General features: G+C 37.2%; 1 protein-coding gene across 2 annotated transcripts in view; it reads left to right on the top strand.

The window, feature by feature from the left end:
* sh3kbp1 (SH3-domain kinase binding protein 1) overlaps positions 1 to 13,450 on the top strand; it is a 370,773-nt gene that overhangs the window by 138,684 nt on the left and 218,639 nt on the right. For both annotated transcript variants that reach the window (XM_051926913.1, XM_051926912.1), the window contains exon 3: positions 88 to 214. In XM_051926913.1, coding sequence (XP_051782873.1) covers positions 88 to 214 — 127 coding nt within the window. The remainder of the gene's footprint in view (positions 1 to 87; positions 215 to 13,450) is intronic.

The raw sequence follows: 13,450 nt of genomic DNA on the forward strand, positions 1-13,450 counted from the left end.
TTCTTTAATACATTTTGTAGCTGTAAACAACTATTCTTTTGACATTTCTGTTCATATTTTCAATATTTGTTTTTGTATGTGTGACAGGAAATTAAAAAGGATGTTAAGAAAGAGGTCCAAGGACACAAGCTAGCAGAGAAGCCAAAGCAGGAACTTTCCAATGGGAGCCCCTTGATCATCACAGGAGACTTTAATCTTCGCAATCCCAAAAAAGGTATTGGCATTTCTGTTTTTTTTTCTTTCTTTTTTTTTTTATTTGTTCTTGAAGTGTGTAATCAATGTGTGTTAATTGGCTTTAATAGTTAGTTATTTATTTAATACTAGGGGGCTTTGCCCCCTGCTCGCTTCACTTGCCAACCCCCCGGCCTGTGCTACTCGCCAGCCACTTCGCGTCTCTGCTGCTCGCGTATGTGGATTTCACTTTCACCAAACAGCAAATCTTTTAATTCTCATGGATACGCCTCTTCATGGGGAGAAACACTACTTTTCCCTGATGGCAACACGAATTAGACGATCTACAAGTCTCAGACTTAAAGTTTAAATCTGAACAATATATTCAATCTTTTTTCGCTGTTCCGTTATTTCACCGAGTAATTTCCGTTTGTTTGCGCTAATGCGATATTTACTATAATTTTTTTGAGACTTTCGAATTTTAGTACTTTCATTATCTCTAACCTGCTCTGCATGTGTATCAGGCTAACTTTTTTGAACGTCTTTACGGCATTCTACTTTTTCATCTTCTCTTTGTTTTTTATTTCCAGCCCCGGCGTGATTAAATCTCTTGGCACAAAGTCTCGTCTCGCAGGACATGAAAGTATATCTCTGAAAAAGTCACTTCTTATCCCAGGCTAAAAACTCTTGTCTAGTCCCAGGATTTTTTTTTTAAATAATAGAGAGATGTACTTAGGAGGCTGCACCTGCAACAACCCAGACTATAATTATACACAGCTAGAGGATACTAGAAAGTGATCAAAATGAGTATTTATTAGAAAGTTCTTGATTCTTAAATGTGGGTCACTTAGCATTTGGGAATAGGGTATAAATCAAACATGAAAAGAAACACTATACTCCTCGGTCGTGTTGACTTGGTACTTTATAGAAACCAGTAACTCAGTCCTCCTTGTCTCCCTCCTTCCTTCCTCTGGTCTTTGTTCTACACTCCTGACTCCATGATTGAGACTCAATTTCTTCAGTACTGAGATTTAAGTATTTTCCTTTATTGAGAGTCTCAGGGTCTTTTTAAACTCTGCCCATGGAGTATTTCTGGGGCCACCAAGACATGTGCTGAAAGGATTTGTTGTTCAACCTGGCCAAAGGAAAAAGGTTACTTCCTAAAAGCTCCCTCTAGCATGATCTACAACTGGCAGGCAGCCCTGTGGAAGTTTGAACTCAAGCAGTCTGTAGCACTGCTGCAGTCTACAGGTGTTGAGATCATCTCCAGCTACATCTCTAAATCTTCACTGTCCTGTTCCATCACAGGAAATTGTTTTAGTGTTTTAGATGATCTTTATCAGTTCCTTATGAACAGTTTATGTCCACCAAGCTTGTCTACCCTACCGATATTTGCAAGTGACTACAGTTGTTTGTTTCAGTCCCTGTTTTTTCCTCAGTTATGGCTGACCTGGATTTAACCTCATCTGAAGTATGTGCTTGGAAATGCATCATTGTAAGGACAAGTCATTGTTGACTTAATTGAAGAACAATGATCTTATATACTTCTTTATTACTGCTATGTTCCTTTAAATGCCAAATTTTTCCTTGTCTTTATAGTTAAATGCTAGTATGTATTTGTATTCTCTGTATTTGATGTACTGTATATGTTAAATTCTAAAGCACTTATGTAAGTGTGCATTATTTATTTTTGTATACTATTCACACATTATTTTTATTTAATTTGTTTTTCTATGTATATATTGCATGATATCCTTTTTTTCCTGATGTTTGTGCGTTTCATCTTCTGTTTTAACTGAACTATAATACATTGAAAGTGTTAGTGTGCTTTATAAGATTTAACTGAACTGAGCAGAATCCTAGGGAGCAACTGGTATTTCAAGAATGGGAGTACTGCTGCCACTCGTATGTCATCCTTGTGTGCAACCTATTGTCTTTTGTCTGTGCTAAATAGAGCACAGTAAATTTTAACAATTTGAACAATGTGTGTTGATGTTCTATTGCCATTGAACTTTTCATTACAAGGGATAATTAAAGTTACACTGTGCAGCAATTTAAATTGCTTTGCGATTTGTTAAGTTTAAGTGTTACATCAGAAGCAGAGTCCTGTTGTACCTAGGACTGCATTTGTTTGTGGCCTATGTAGTGTATTTCATGGATTTATTGTAATGGTTTTCTGTATTAGCTGTATGTTTTTGTGCCTTTTTTCTATTTACCGCAGTTTTGTACATTGTCTAATTATGGAGAAAAGGATGTTACTTCTTTATCTTATCCACAAACAGACTAAGAGATGTAATTCTCTTATTAACAACTCCAATAAAATAACATACCAACCACGCAGTATGTGTTTTGGTTGTTTAATTTATTTGCTATTTTTAAATTAAATACTCAGATATAACTGAGTAAATAATTATTCTGTGTTCTTTATATAGCATATAGAATGCATTCAAGGTGGCATTCCAGAAATTGATATCATTAATTAAAGCAACATTACTGCCAACGGGGTTCTTTGCTTAGATTTTGCTTATACAGTGCATCCGGAAAGTATTCACAGCGCATCACTTTTTCCACATTTTGTTATGTTACAGCCTTATTCCAAAATGGATTAAATTCATTTTTTTCCTCAGAATTCTACACACAACACCCCATAATGATAACATGAAAAAAGTTTACTTGATGTTTTTGCAAATTTATTAAAAAAAAAACAAAAAAAACTGAGAAATCACATGTACATAAGTATTCACAGCCTTTGCTCAATACTTTGTCGATGCACCTTTGGCAGCTATTACAGCCTCAAGTCTTTTTGAATATGATGCCACTAGCTTGGCACACCTATCCTTTGCCAGTTTCGCCCATTCCTCTTTACAGCACCTCTCAAGCTGCATCAGGTTGGATGGGAAGCGTCGGTGCACAGCCGTTTTAAGATCTCTCCAGAGATGTTCAATCGGATTCAAGTCTGGGCTCTGGCTGGGCCACTCAAGGACATTCACAGAGTTGTCCTGAAGCCACTCCTTTGATATCTTGGCTGTGTGCTTAGGGTCGTTGTCCTGCTGAAAGATGAACCGTCACCCCAGTCTGAGGTCAAGAGCGCTCTGGAGTAGGTTTTCATCCAGGATGTCTCTGTACATTGCTGCAGTCATCTTTCCCTTTATCCTGACTAGTCTCCCAGTCCCTGCCGCTGAAAAACATCCCCACAGCATGATGCTGCCACCACCATGCTTCACTGTAGGGATGGTGCCTGGTTTTCTCCAAACCTGACACCTGGCATTCACACCAAAGAGTTCAATCTTTGTCTTATCAGACCAGAGAATTTTCTTTCTTATGGTCTGAGAGTCCTTCAGGTGCCTTTTGGCAAACTCCAGGCGGCTGCCATGTGCCCTTTTTTAAAAGGAGAGGCTTCCGTCTGGCCACTCTACCATACAGGCCTGATTGATGGATTGCCGCAGAGATGGTTGTCCTTCTGGAAGATTCTCCTCTCTCCACAGAGGACCTCTGGAGCTCTGACAGAGTGACCATTGGGTTCTTGTTCACCTCCCTGACTAAGGCCCTTCTCCCCCGATAGCTCAGTTTAGATGGCCGGCCAGCTCTAGAAAGAGTCCTGGTGGTTTTGAACTTCTTCCACTTAACGGATGATGGAGGCCACTGTGCTTATTGGGACCTTCAAAGCAGCAGAAATGTTTCTGTAACCTTCCCCAGATTTGTGCCTCGAGACAATCCTGTCTCAGAGGTCTACAGACAATTCCTTTGACTTCATGCTTGTTTTGTGCTCTGACATGAACTGTCAACTGTGGGACCTAATATAAACAGGTGTGTGCCTTTCCAAATCATGTCCAATCAACTGAATTTACCACAGGTGGACTCCAATTAAGCTGCAGAAACAACTCAAGGATGATCAGGGGAAACGGGATGCACCTGAGCTCAATTTTGAGCTTCATGGCAAAGGCTGTGAATACTTATGTACATGTGCTTTCTTTTTTTTTTTTTTTTTTAATAAATTTGCAAAAACCTCAAGTAAACTTTTTTCATGTTGTCCTTATGGGGTGTTGTGTGTAGAATTCTGAGGAAAAAAATGAATTTAATCCATTTTGGAATAAGGCTGTAACATAACAAAATGTGGAAAAAGTGATGCGCTGTGAATACTTTCCGGATGCACAGTAGTTCAGTCTTTTAGAAAATTAAAATACAGTAATCCCTTGCTATATCGTGCTTCGACTTTCGTGGCTTCACTCTATTGCGGATTTTATATGTAAGCATATTTAAATATATATCGCGGATTTTTTGCTGGTTCACGGATTTCTGCGGACAGTGGGTCTTTTAATTTCTGGTACATGCTTCCTCAGTTGGTTTGCCCAGTTGATTTCATACAAGGGACGCTATTGGCAGATGGCTGAGAAGCTACACAACCAGAGCACGTATTACATGTTAAATAAAACTCCTCAAATATATTGTGAGCACGGGGGCTGTTCGCACCCCTAGAGGATACAGCCGCTCCTCAAAAAACGCTGAAAGATTACCTTCACATTGCTGCCATCCTTGCTGGGCTTACATGTGGCTGCTTTGTCAAGCGATATGCTTCCCGCACTGTGCTTCGCATACTTAAAAGATCAAACAGCACGTATTGATTTTTGATTGTTTACTTTTCTCACTCTCACTCACTCTTGCTCTGACATTCTCTGCTTCTGACTGAGGGGGTGTGAGCAGGGGGGCTGTTCGCACCCCTAGAGGATACGGACGCTCGTCTAAAAATGCTGAAAGATTACCTTCACTTTGCTCCCTTCTGTGCAGCTGCTTTGTCAAGCGACATGCTTCCCTCACGGTGCTTCGCATACTTAAAAGCTCGAAAGGGCACGGATTGATTTTTGATTGTTTGTTTTTCTTGGTCGGTCTCTCTCTCTCTCTGACATTCTCTGCTCCTGACGGAGGGGGTGTGAGCAGAGGAGCTGTTCGCACACTGGCCTAGAGGATACGGACGCTCCTCTAAAAAAAATGCTGAAAGACTACCTTTACATTGTACATCCTTGCAGCTGCTTTGTCCGGCGGTGCTTTGCATACTTAAAAGCCAAACAGCCCTATTGATTTTTGTTTGCTTTTTTCTCTCTCTCTCTGACATTCTCTGCTCCTGACACGCACTCCTTTGAAGAGGAAGATATGTTTTCATTCTTTTAATTGTGAGACAGAACTGTCATCTCTGTCTTGTCATGGAGCACAATTTAAACTTTTGAAAAAGAGACAAATGTTATTTTGCAGTGTTTGAATAAAGTTCCTGTCTCTCTACAACCTCCTGTGTTTCTGTGCAAATCTGTGACCCAAGCATGACAATATAAAAATAACTATATAAACATATGGTTTCTACTTCGCAGATTTTCACCTTTCGCGGGGGGTTCTGGAACGCAATCCCCGTGATCAAGGAGGGATTACTGTATAAATTTAAGCTGTGATTTGAGTGGTTAATTTGAATTGAACATTTTGGCAAAAATTCCATCAGTTTTAGAGACCTCTTGTTATATGGCTTGTAAACTCTAACAGTACTAACTACTGAGCTCGTGGCTTATAACAAACAGTGGTGAATTTTCTGCAGTTCAACAATGTGCAGTGTGAACAGTGATGTCATGATACCAGAATTGTTGTATTAAATATCAATACCAATGAAATTTTACAATAATTGATACCTTTCAATACCACAGCAAAAACAGAAATCTCATTCAATGCCTTTTTATTAAAGTACCTCCAGTGTTAAAGTGAACAAAATTGTGCCTTTTTGTATAATATGGTATCAAATATAGAAATTCTAACAGTTACAACGACTTTAAAATACTAGTTTATCTGTTAAGTAGTTACCCAACTATCGTTTAAGTACAGAAGTATCTGCATTCATACATGTCAAAATAAAGTACAAGGCAGGAGGGTTTATAATCCTGTGGGGATTTCAGCCTAGAGTTCATAAAGAATGGTATCATTCATTTCAAGATATTTCAGGATATTTCCATTTAACTAAAGTCTTTAAAGCTGTTTTTGTAACAACAGAGTTGTTCACTGACAAACTAGAGTTTAAAAAAAAGTTTGTGACTATTGTAAAATTATATATTTGTATCACTAGCTTCTTAGAAAATGACTGTAGAGTAATATTTAATGTAATATGAATTAATTAGACTCATCCAACTGTCATAAACTCATGGTCACTTTTTTTTTTTTTTTTTTTTTTTTTAACATTTGTCCCAACTTTAAATACCTCAGGCCTTTATTTCAGAACTCCTGTTAAACAGCCTGTGTTTTGCTGTTTTTCTTGGGTGACTGTTTAGACTTTGGTATTGCTTATGCCTGTGTACAAATCCAGAATTAGAAAATTACCTGGGCTGTTGTCACCTGTAACGCAATGCATTTATAACTGGGAGGCAGCATTACATTCTTCAATTTACCATTCATGTTTATGACATGTGTTTTCACTTACGGGTTGTACTAATGAATGGTAGTTTGCCTTCAAAAGCCAAACAAATCACTTAAATTCAATGTCTGCAGATTTGTATTTTAACAATGAAGTATGCGGTTTTCATTACCTTACTAATTACATGTTTCATTGATTAAACGCCTCTGTTAATACAGCACATGTTGTATTAATAAACAGATGTACCTTGCCCTTTGAAACAATGAAACACTAAGTATATTTTATTTTGATATTACCAAATGGAGCAACTCATGCCATAGCTGGTGTAAATAATCCAAATACCTGTACACGCAAGTGTAGATGTGTGTGATGTCCCCCACTTAGATCCACAACATTGAACTGAATGCATCAGTTAGAAAATAGACAGATGCTTGGACTGATGGACATTTGTAGAAGTGCTCATTAAAATAAGAGAATGAATGTAATGCCTCCGTTCATTTATCACAGTTGTGCAGGACACTTTTAAAAGCCATTAAATCTCTTTCATCTTTTCATTTCCTCCTTAAACAATTACATTGATTAGTAATGTTGTTTTCATAATGGGGTGAAAGTAGCAATCACGCAAGCCTGAGTATGTGTTTTTTTTTTTTTTTTTTTTTTAAAATAACAAGTACAATTCGTTCACTGGCATGCTGAAATTCTATTGTGTGAACATTTAGCTTCCCCCCCCCCCCAACAACATGTGTTGATGCAGTGCTGTAGCATTACAACTCTGAGTCATTTTTATTTGTGGTTTTACTCACGCACAAGCTCATTACCAACTTTTCTCTGATGCTGTAAAGAAGCTGGTACCATTTTGTTTTGGAACTTTTTTATTAAAAGTTTTTTTTACTTATTTAGCATTAGTCTTAAGTTCATTCTATATAAATAGATGAAATAGAATAAAAATAGAATGTTTTTCAGAGATCATCTTGGTGTGTATCGAAATGGCCAAATGCACAAAATATGGTCTATCTCATTCCATTGCCAATTTTTTCCCTAAGGAAAAGTGCTTCTTTTGTTGAATTTTTAAATAGCTTGTGCTAAGGATTACTTTGTGTCAAAACCTATTACTGCTTTTCTCTTGATTTTTTTGTATTTTATTTTTCATTCCACTTGGTTTCACCAAAATAAACTATACTAGCTAGTGAAGTGTCCTTCAAAAACTTTTTAAATCTTAAAACATTTCCATGACATTATCACTTTGTTGCTCTTGTTGATAGTGGAAAAGTAAAGTTTTTAATAACAGAAAGTAAACCTAGTGTATTGCTTAAACAGGGAACAAATCTAAGTTTTGAAAAGCAGTGAAATGCTTTAAGCTTGTTTTATTCACCGTGATCCTAATTCAGACTGGCTGCAGGTAAATAAAAGATGTACGATTCACCAAAAAGCAGAAAGTCAGATGGCTGACTCGCCAACATCTGATAATGTTGCATTTTACTACAGTTTGTAAGTTAAGTTAATTCGCTCTCAGAGCGACTGTGTGTGTGTGTGGTTAGTTCCTGCCTTGCTCCAAATGTTGCCAGAGTATGCTCTGTCCCTTTGATGCTGAGTCACATTAAGCAGGTTAGAAAAAGGGTTGGATGGATGCTGTATTTTAAACATAAAATGTCAGTCCTCTTTAACTATTTAATCATGTTGCTTATATTTGTCAGCTCTACAGAAAAGCATTAAAAATATGTTAATTTCTCCTGAACAGATTTTACCAATTAAGCTCTGTAGTCCACTCAGCAAAAATGAAAACATGCTGCTGCTACCTTGTGGTTATTTCCTTTTAGTTACTTAAGATGTGTCTGTAAGTATGGTGGTCTGTTTTTTTTTCTGTAATATGTCGTAAATGTTCAAGTGTGAGCAAATGAATGCTGATGGGGGATTGTTGTTTTCATAATAAATAATGCATATAGTGAATAAAGGTGCAATTTGCAATTGCAGTGAGATAATGCTATATAAGAAAACATGAGAGGAGTGTCATACCAAATGCAAGGTATGTACTCAAATGCCAAATTTAAAACCTAATTATTTATCCAACAGAAGATGCTAAAGCAAAAATTAAACTATGTCATCCACAGATGACTTCCAGGCAAGTTTACTTGGGCTGCAGCATCCACAATTAACTTACAAAATGATTGTCTGCTATTGATGCTAGGGAATCCATTCCCGGGAATGAAACTGCTGGAATTCCCGGGTAAACGGGAATGGCCAAGCTCGCATATATAGTGTGTAAAAGTGTAAAAATTGATCAAGAAATAACAGAGTTATAGTTGAAAATGATTAAGGTGGTGCCATTGCTACAGCTTGCACTTCATCAGACAACAGCTTTGAACAGCAACTTGAAATTGCAATGCATCAGTCTGTTGCATCCGCATTATCTGTGCCAAGAAACTTGCCATCACAGAATGATGACAAGAAACTGGATGCACCAGTAAAAGCTGAAATGGCAGTGTTTCAGAGCAACGGCAAGCATGGCCGTTGTTTAGATCAAGTGTATCAGTATCTGATGACTGTGCCGCCTACTTCAGTGGAGGCAGAGCGTGCTTTCTCAGCGGCTGGCATACTCTGCACGAAGGTGCGCTGTCGCCTGGACGACCGCATGCTCGACACATTGTGCTTTCTATGCTCTTATTACCGCAACTGACTAGATACATGTACTTATATGACAGCATGAACTACTTGTAGATAAGGTTAGTCTTTTATTGGTGTCAACATATTGCAGTAGTTTTATTAAAAATAAGTGTCAGTCGTTCTAAAACTGTTCACATGTGAGATGCCCGTGCACTGTGTCATCCCTGGGAGCCTGGGATTCCCAAATTCCCGGGAATGGATAAACCCGTCCGGGAATGGATTCCCTAATTGATGCTAAAGGAGCTCGCTCCTGTTATTTACTTATTTTAATACTTTTTTTTTAATATTTCAGTAATTATTTTCATTGGTAATTATTTTCTGCACCATGTATTGATGCATTTATTAAATTACAGGTACATTAAAATCCTTATCTAGTACAGTTGAGGCTGAGGTAGCAGTAGACTGACTAATATGTTGGAATATCAGTAAATACTATAAATTATATGGCAGAAAGAAAAACATAATACAATCTTAGGAACTGATGACTCACAAGGCACTGTATGTCAAAGCAGAATCCAGTAAATATCCATCCATACCATCCAATGTATTAATAGATACAATCCTGTAACATGCTATATCTGAAGGCTATAGTTTTTGGGTAGTGTTAATAAATGCTTCACGTAATTAACCACAGTTTAATTATTCAATACACACTGCTATGACTAGTAGTCAAGTGTTTTTGATATGCATTAAGGTATGTCTTAAAAATAAAGTGCTGTAAGGCTGCTTAATATTAATTTAATTTCATTTATGTTATCCAGATTGGATACCTGTGTAAAATAGTAAAAGTGGTCTTTGTGAATTTTCTCTCCGAGATTAGTAAAGTACTCTCTGTCTATCTCTTCTGAATTCTGTGGGATGGATAGATAGATGGCTAGAACTTTATTTGTCCCCAGGGGGGAAATGTGACGTTTTACAGAAGCTCTTTAAATAAATACATAAATAGGTAAATAAATAAATAAATAAATATACACACACACATTGGTCCGAACATGAGCAACATTCTCTCTCTTTTTTTTTTTATTCTGTTTAATGCTTTGTTATCTGTTTCATTGTTCTATTCAGGAAAACATATGTATCCAATGTTACATATACCCTGCTGTTTTTTTTTCTAAGACTCTGTGAAGTGCCTTGAGCGATATATAAATAAAATGTATTATTATTATTATTATTATTATAAATGACTGAATGTCACATTTATTTGCTAAAGTGTGGCTGAAGGTTGTAGACTAATGCAACCTCAAACCCCTCTTATAGGCCAGGAATAAATTGTTCTAAGCCAGGGGTGGGCAAATTCATTCCTGGAGGGCCGCAGTGGCTGCAGGTTTTTGTTCCAACCCAATTGCTTAATAAGAAGCACTTATTGCTCTAGAAACGCTTCTGCTTCATTTTAGTTATCTCCCTCATTAAGATTATGAACCCTTATTGCTTATTTAAGTCTTAAACAGCTGCATTCTTGGTTTTTAATTGTTCCTTATTAGTAATAAGATGCAAATGACAAAAGAAACCAGCAGTTATCCATTTTGCTTGTTACCCTTTACACCTGTGTGTATTTATCGTGCACAATTTGGTTTAATTAAATACTTGGAAGGAAAGAGAAGAGAAAAAAAGTGAAGGATTGAGAATTACCCATTCGTTTTACACTTCAAAGTATTTGGATGATATCCTTAGAATGGAAAAAAAAAAATCTAGGATATGAGAATGACTTGACATAGCATAGTTAAAGCACTAACAAGCCATGAAATGTAATTATTGGCAAGGATTGTTTTCTAATTAAGCCACTGGGTTGGAACAAAAACCCGCAGCCACTGCGGCCCTTCAGGAATGAATTTGCCCACCCCTGTTCTAAGCTAATGGGAAACTACTATGGCTCAAAAATTATTTTTATTACTGTTGTATTGACTGTTAAACCTACATTCTGCTGAATATCTTCCATGATCCCTAAAGGTTTTATGTAGGTAATGATGAATACAAAATTACCTTTGTTTCAAATCAATAATCTCTTCAGCATCAGACTGATAGAGACATTGTATTGCTTCTGGATATGGATATTTATTGCTATCAGTGAGGCTTGCATTCTACCAAGATTATATATAATTCAGTGTTAAAAATAGGCATTTTAAATTACATATATGTAAATGTGAAAAAGCAATGCAGAGTTTCAGTCAGTAAATACACAGTTTGACTATGTTTGTTGTGCTGCAAATGGTGATTTATTAATCAGTTACCTAAAACTTCCATCCATCCATCCATTTACCAACCCGCTGAATCCGAACACAGGGTCACGGGGGTCTGCTGGAGCCAATCCCAGCCAACACAGGGCACAAGGCAGGAAACAATCCCGGGCAGGGTGCCAACCCACCGCAGTACCTAAAACTTTCATCTGATAAACATAAAAAACGGAAGCAAATTCTTTCAGTTTTGCATGTGTAGAAATGCAAAGGTTATAAAGAAGGATACTGTCAGACTTTACTTTTAGAAACATCTACTCGATAAACTGGTATACAAAGATTTTTTTTAAACCAAAGTTTATCTCTCCCAACACATTGCAGGCCTCGTTTTTGAATGCCAGAAAAAAAGCTGTGAGGTCTCCTTCATGGAGTAGCGTGAGAGGGGTTTGGATTTTAAATGTATTAAAGAAATTAAATCAACTAAGTTTTTTTGTATGCTTTAATCCTGTTGCTGGTGCTTTGTAATATATGATTTCCATAACAAATCTAACAATGTTTGAAATCTGCCTCAATTCTGTCTCCACATAAGGTCGCTTAGCATCAAAAACAACACATCCTGCGGCTTTCTGAAAAAGACCCAGTGACTCTGAACCAATATTTTACTTTGCAATATTGACAGTAAGTCGTTCTTTATCTTGTAGTTACAATGGTCTGCAGTATTGTTTATATGTGGTGTCACTTGGCTTGGAAGCAACATATAGTACCTTGAGAAAGTATTCAATCCCTAAGCCTGTAATGTTATTGAATAACAAATCCTACACTAAATTCTTGTTCTTTATGATGTTATATTTAGAGCACCAAAACTCAAAATTTTTATTTTTTATAATCTATTTTATAAATCACAATCTCCTTGTAAATGTGCATATGTAAATGCCCCTCGAACACCACCCAAAAGCCTCCTAGTCAAGTTCATACATATGCAGTCATGATTCTACAGAACTACATTTTGGCTGACAGAACAGACTTCCACATGATGTATCGAGACACCACCATCTACATTCAGGAGTATCTGGAACATGTAATAATGTGATTGCTGTTACAATGAATAGTACAGGCCAAATGAAGTTACCTTATCAATAAGCTATCTACCACGTACAGCACAATCACATCTGCCAAAGCTACTTTGCCTCAAAATAAATGAATTGCGGGTTGATCCAGGCCACTAAGCAATGATGTTTGTCTCATCTTGGTATCATAGATAACTTGTGTGTTAATGGAATGTCACTGCTTACATTTAACAAAAGTAGCTTTGTTGCTGCTGGTGCCCTTATTGTAATGAGTGCAGTAAAGTGCTTTGATTATGTTATGAGAACCAGACACTGCTGCAAATTGCCTTTTAATGTTGGCAAAAACATGTTATGTTAAATGTTTGTACATCCACATCATACAATAACTGGATATATCACCTCACTGGTCAGTTAATGGCTTTCAGCACAGTGGGCACTATGGAGTGAAACTTGGCTGAGCTATTCCTGACCTGTCGGCCAGTTTCTTGAGAAGTGACAACAGGTAGCTGATATAAACTGACAAATAACCAAAAAAGTTCTTCAGTGCAAATATGCAGCATTGGCCCTCTTAAAAGGAAACTAACAGCATGTACATCATATTTATTACTTTTGTGGTGTAATATGCTTGTCGCATCAACACACATTATAGTAACGACTTTATGATGTGAATTATTATAGTGAGAGTTGTCATTTAGCTGGTTTGTTACATTATGCTCCTTGATCATGGGTGTCATCGTTTCCCAGTTTCTCTGAAATGTTGCGTACACATGTGTCAGAGTTGCTGTAAATATATGCATGTATCCCCGTCAACTTTTCTTCTATAAATCTTGACATTTCCGTGGGAAGTTGATCCTCTTTCAGGCTTTTTTGTACACTGTATATGCAAGCTTTGTTAAATGAGACCCCTGGTCCTCTCACACCCAACTCCAGTCAGGTCTGTCAACCTCTTTTATGTGACTGCAGGATTGTCGCAACCAATTCCTGTCCTTTGCCACACC

Source organism: Erpetoichthys calabaricus, chromosome 4 (genome assembly GCF_900747795.2).
Source record: "Erpetoichthys calabaricus chromosome 4, fErpCal1.3, whole genome shotgun sequence".
In the NCBI taxonomy this organism is placed as follows: domain Eukaryota; kingdom Metazoa; phylum Chordata; class Cladistia; order Polypteriformes; family Polypteridae; genus Erpetoichthys; species Erpetoichthys calabaricus.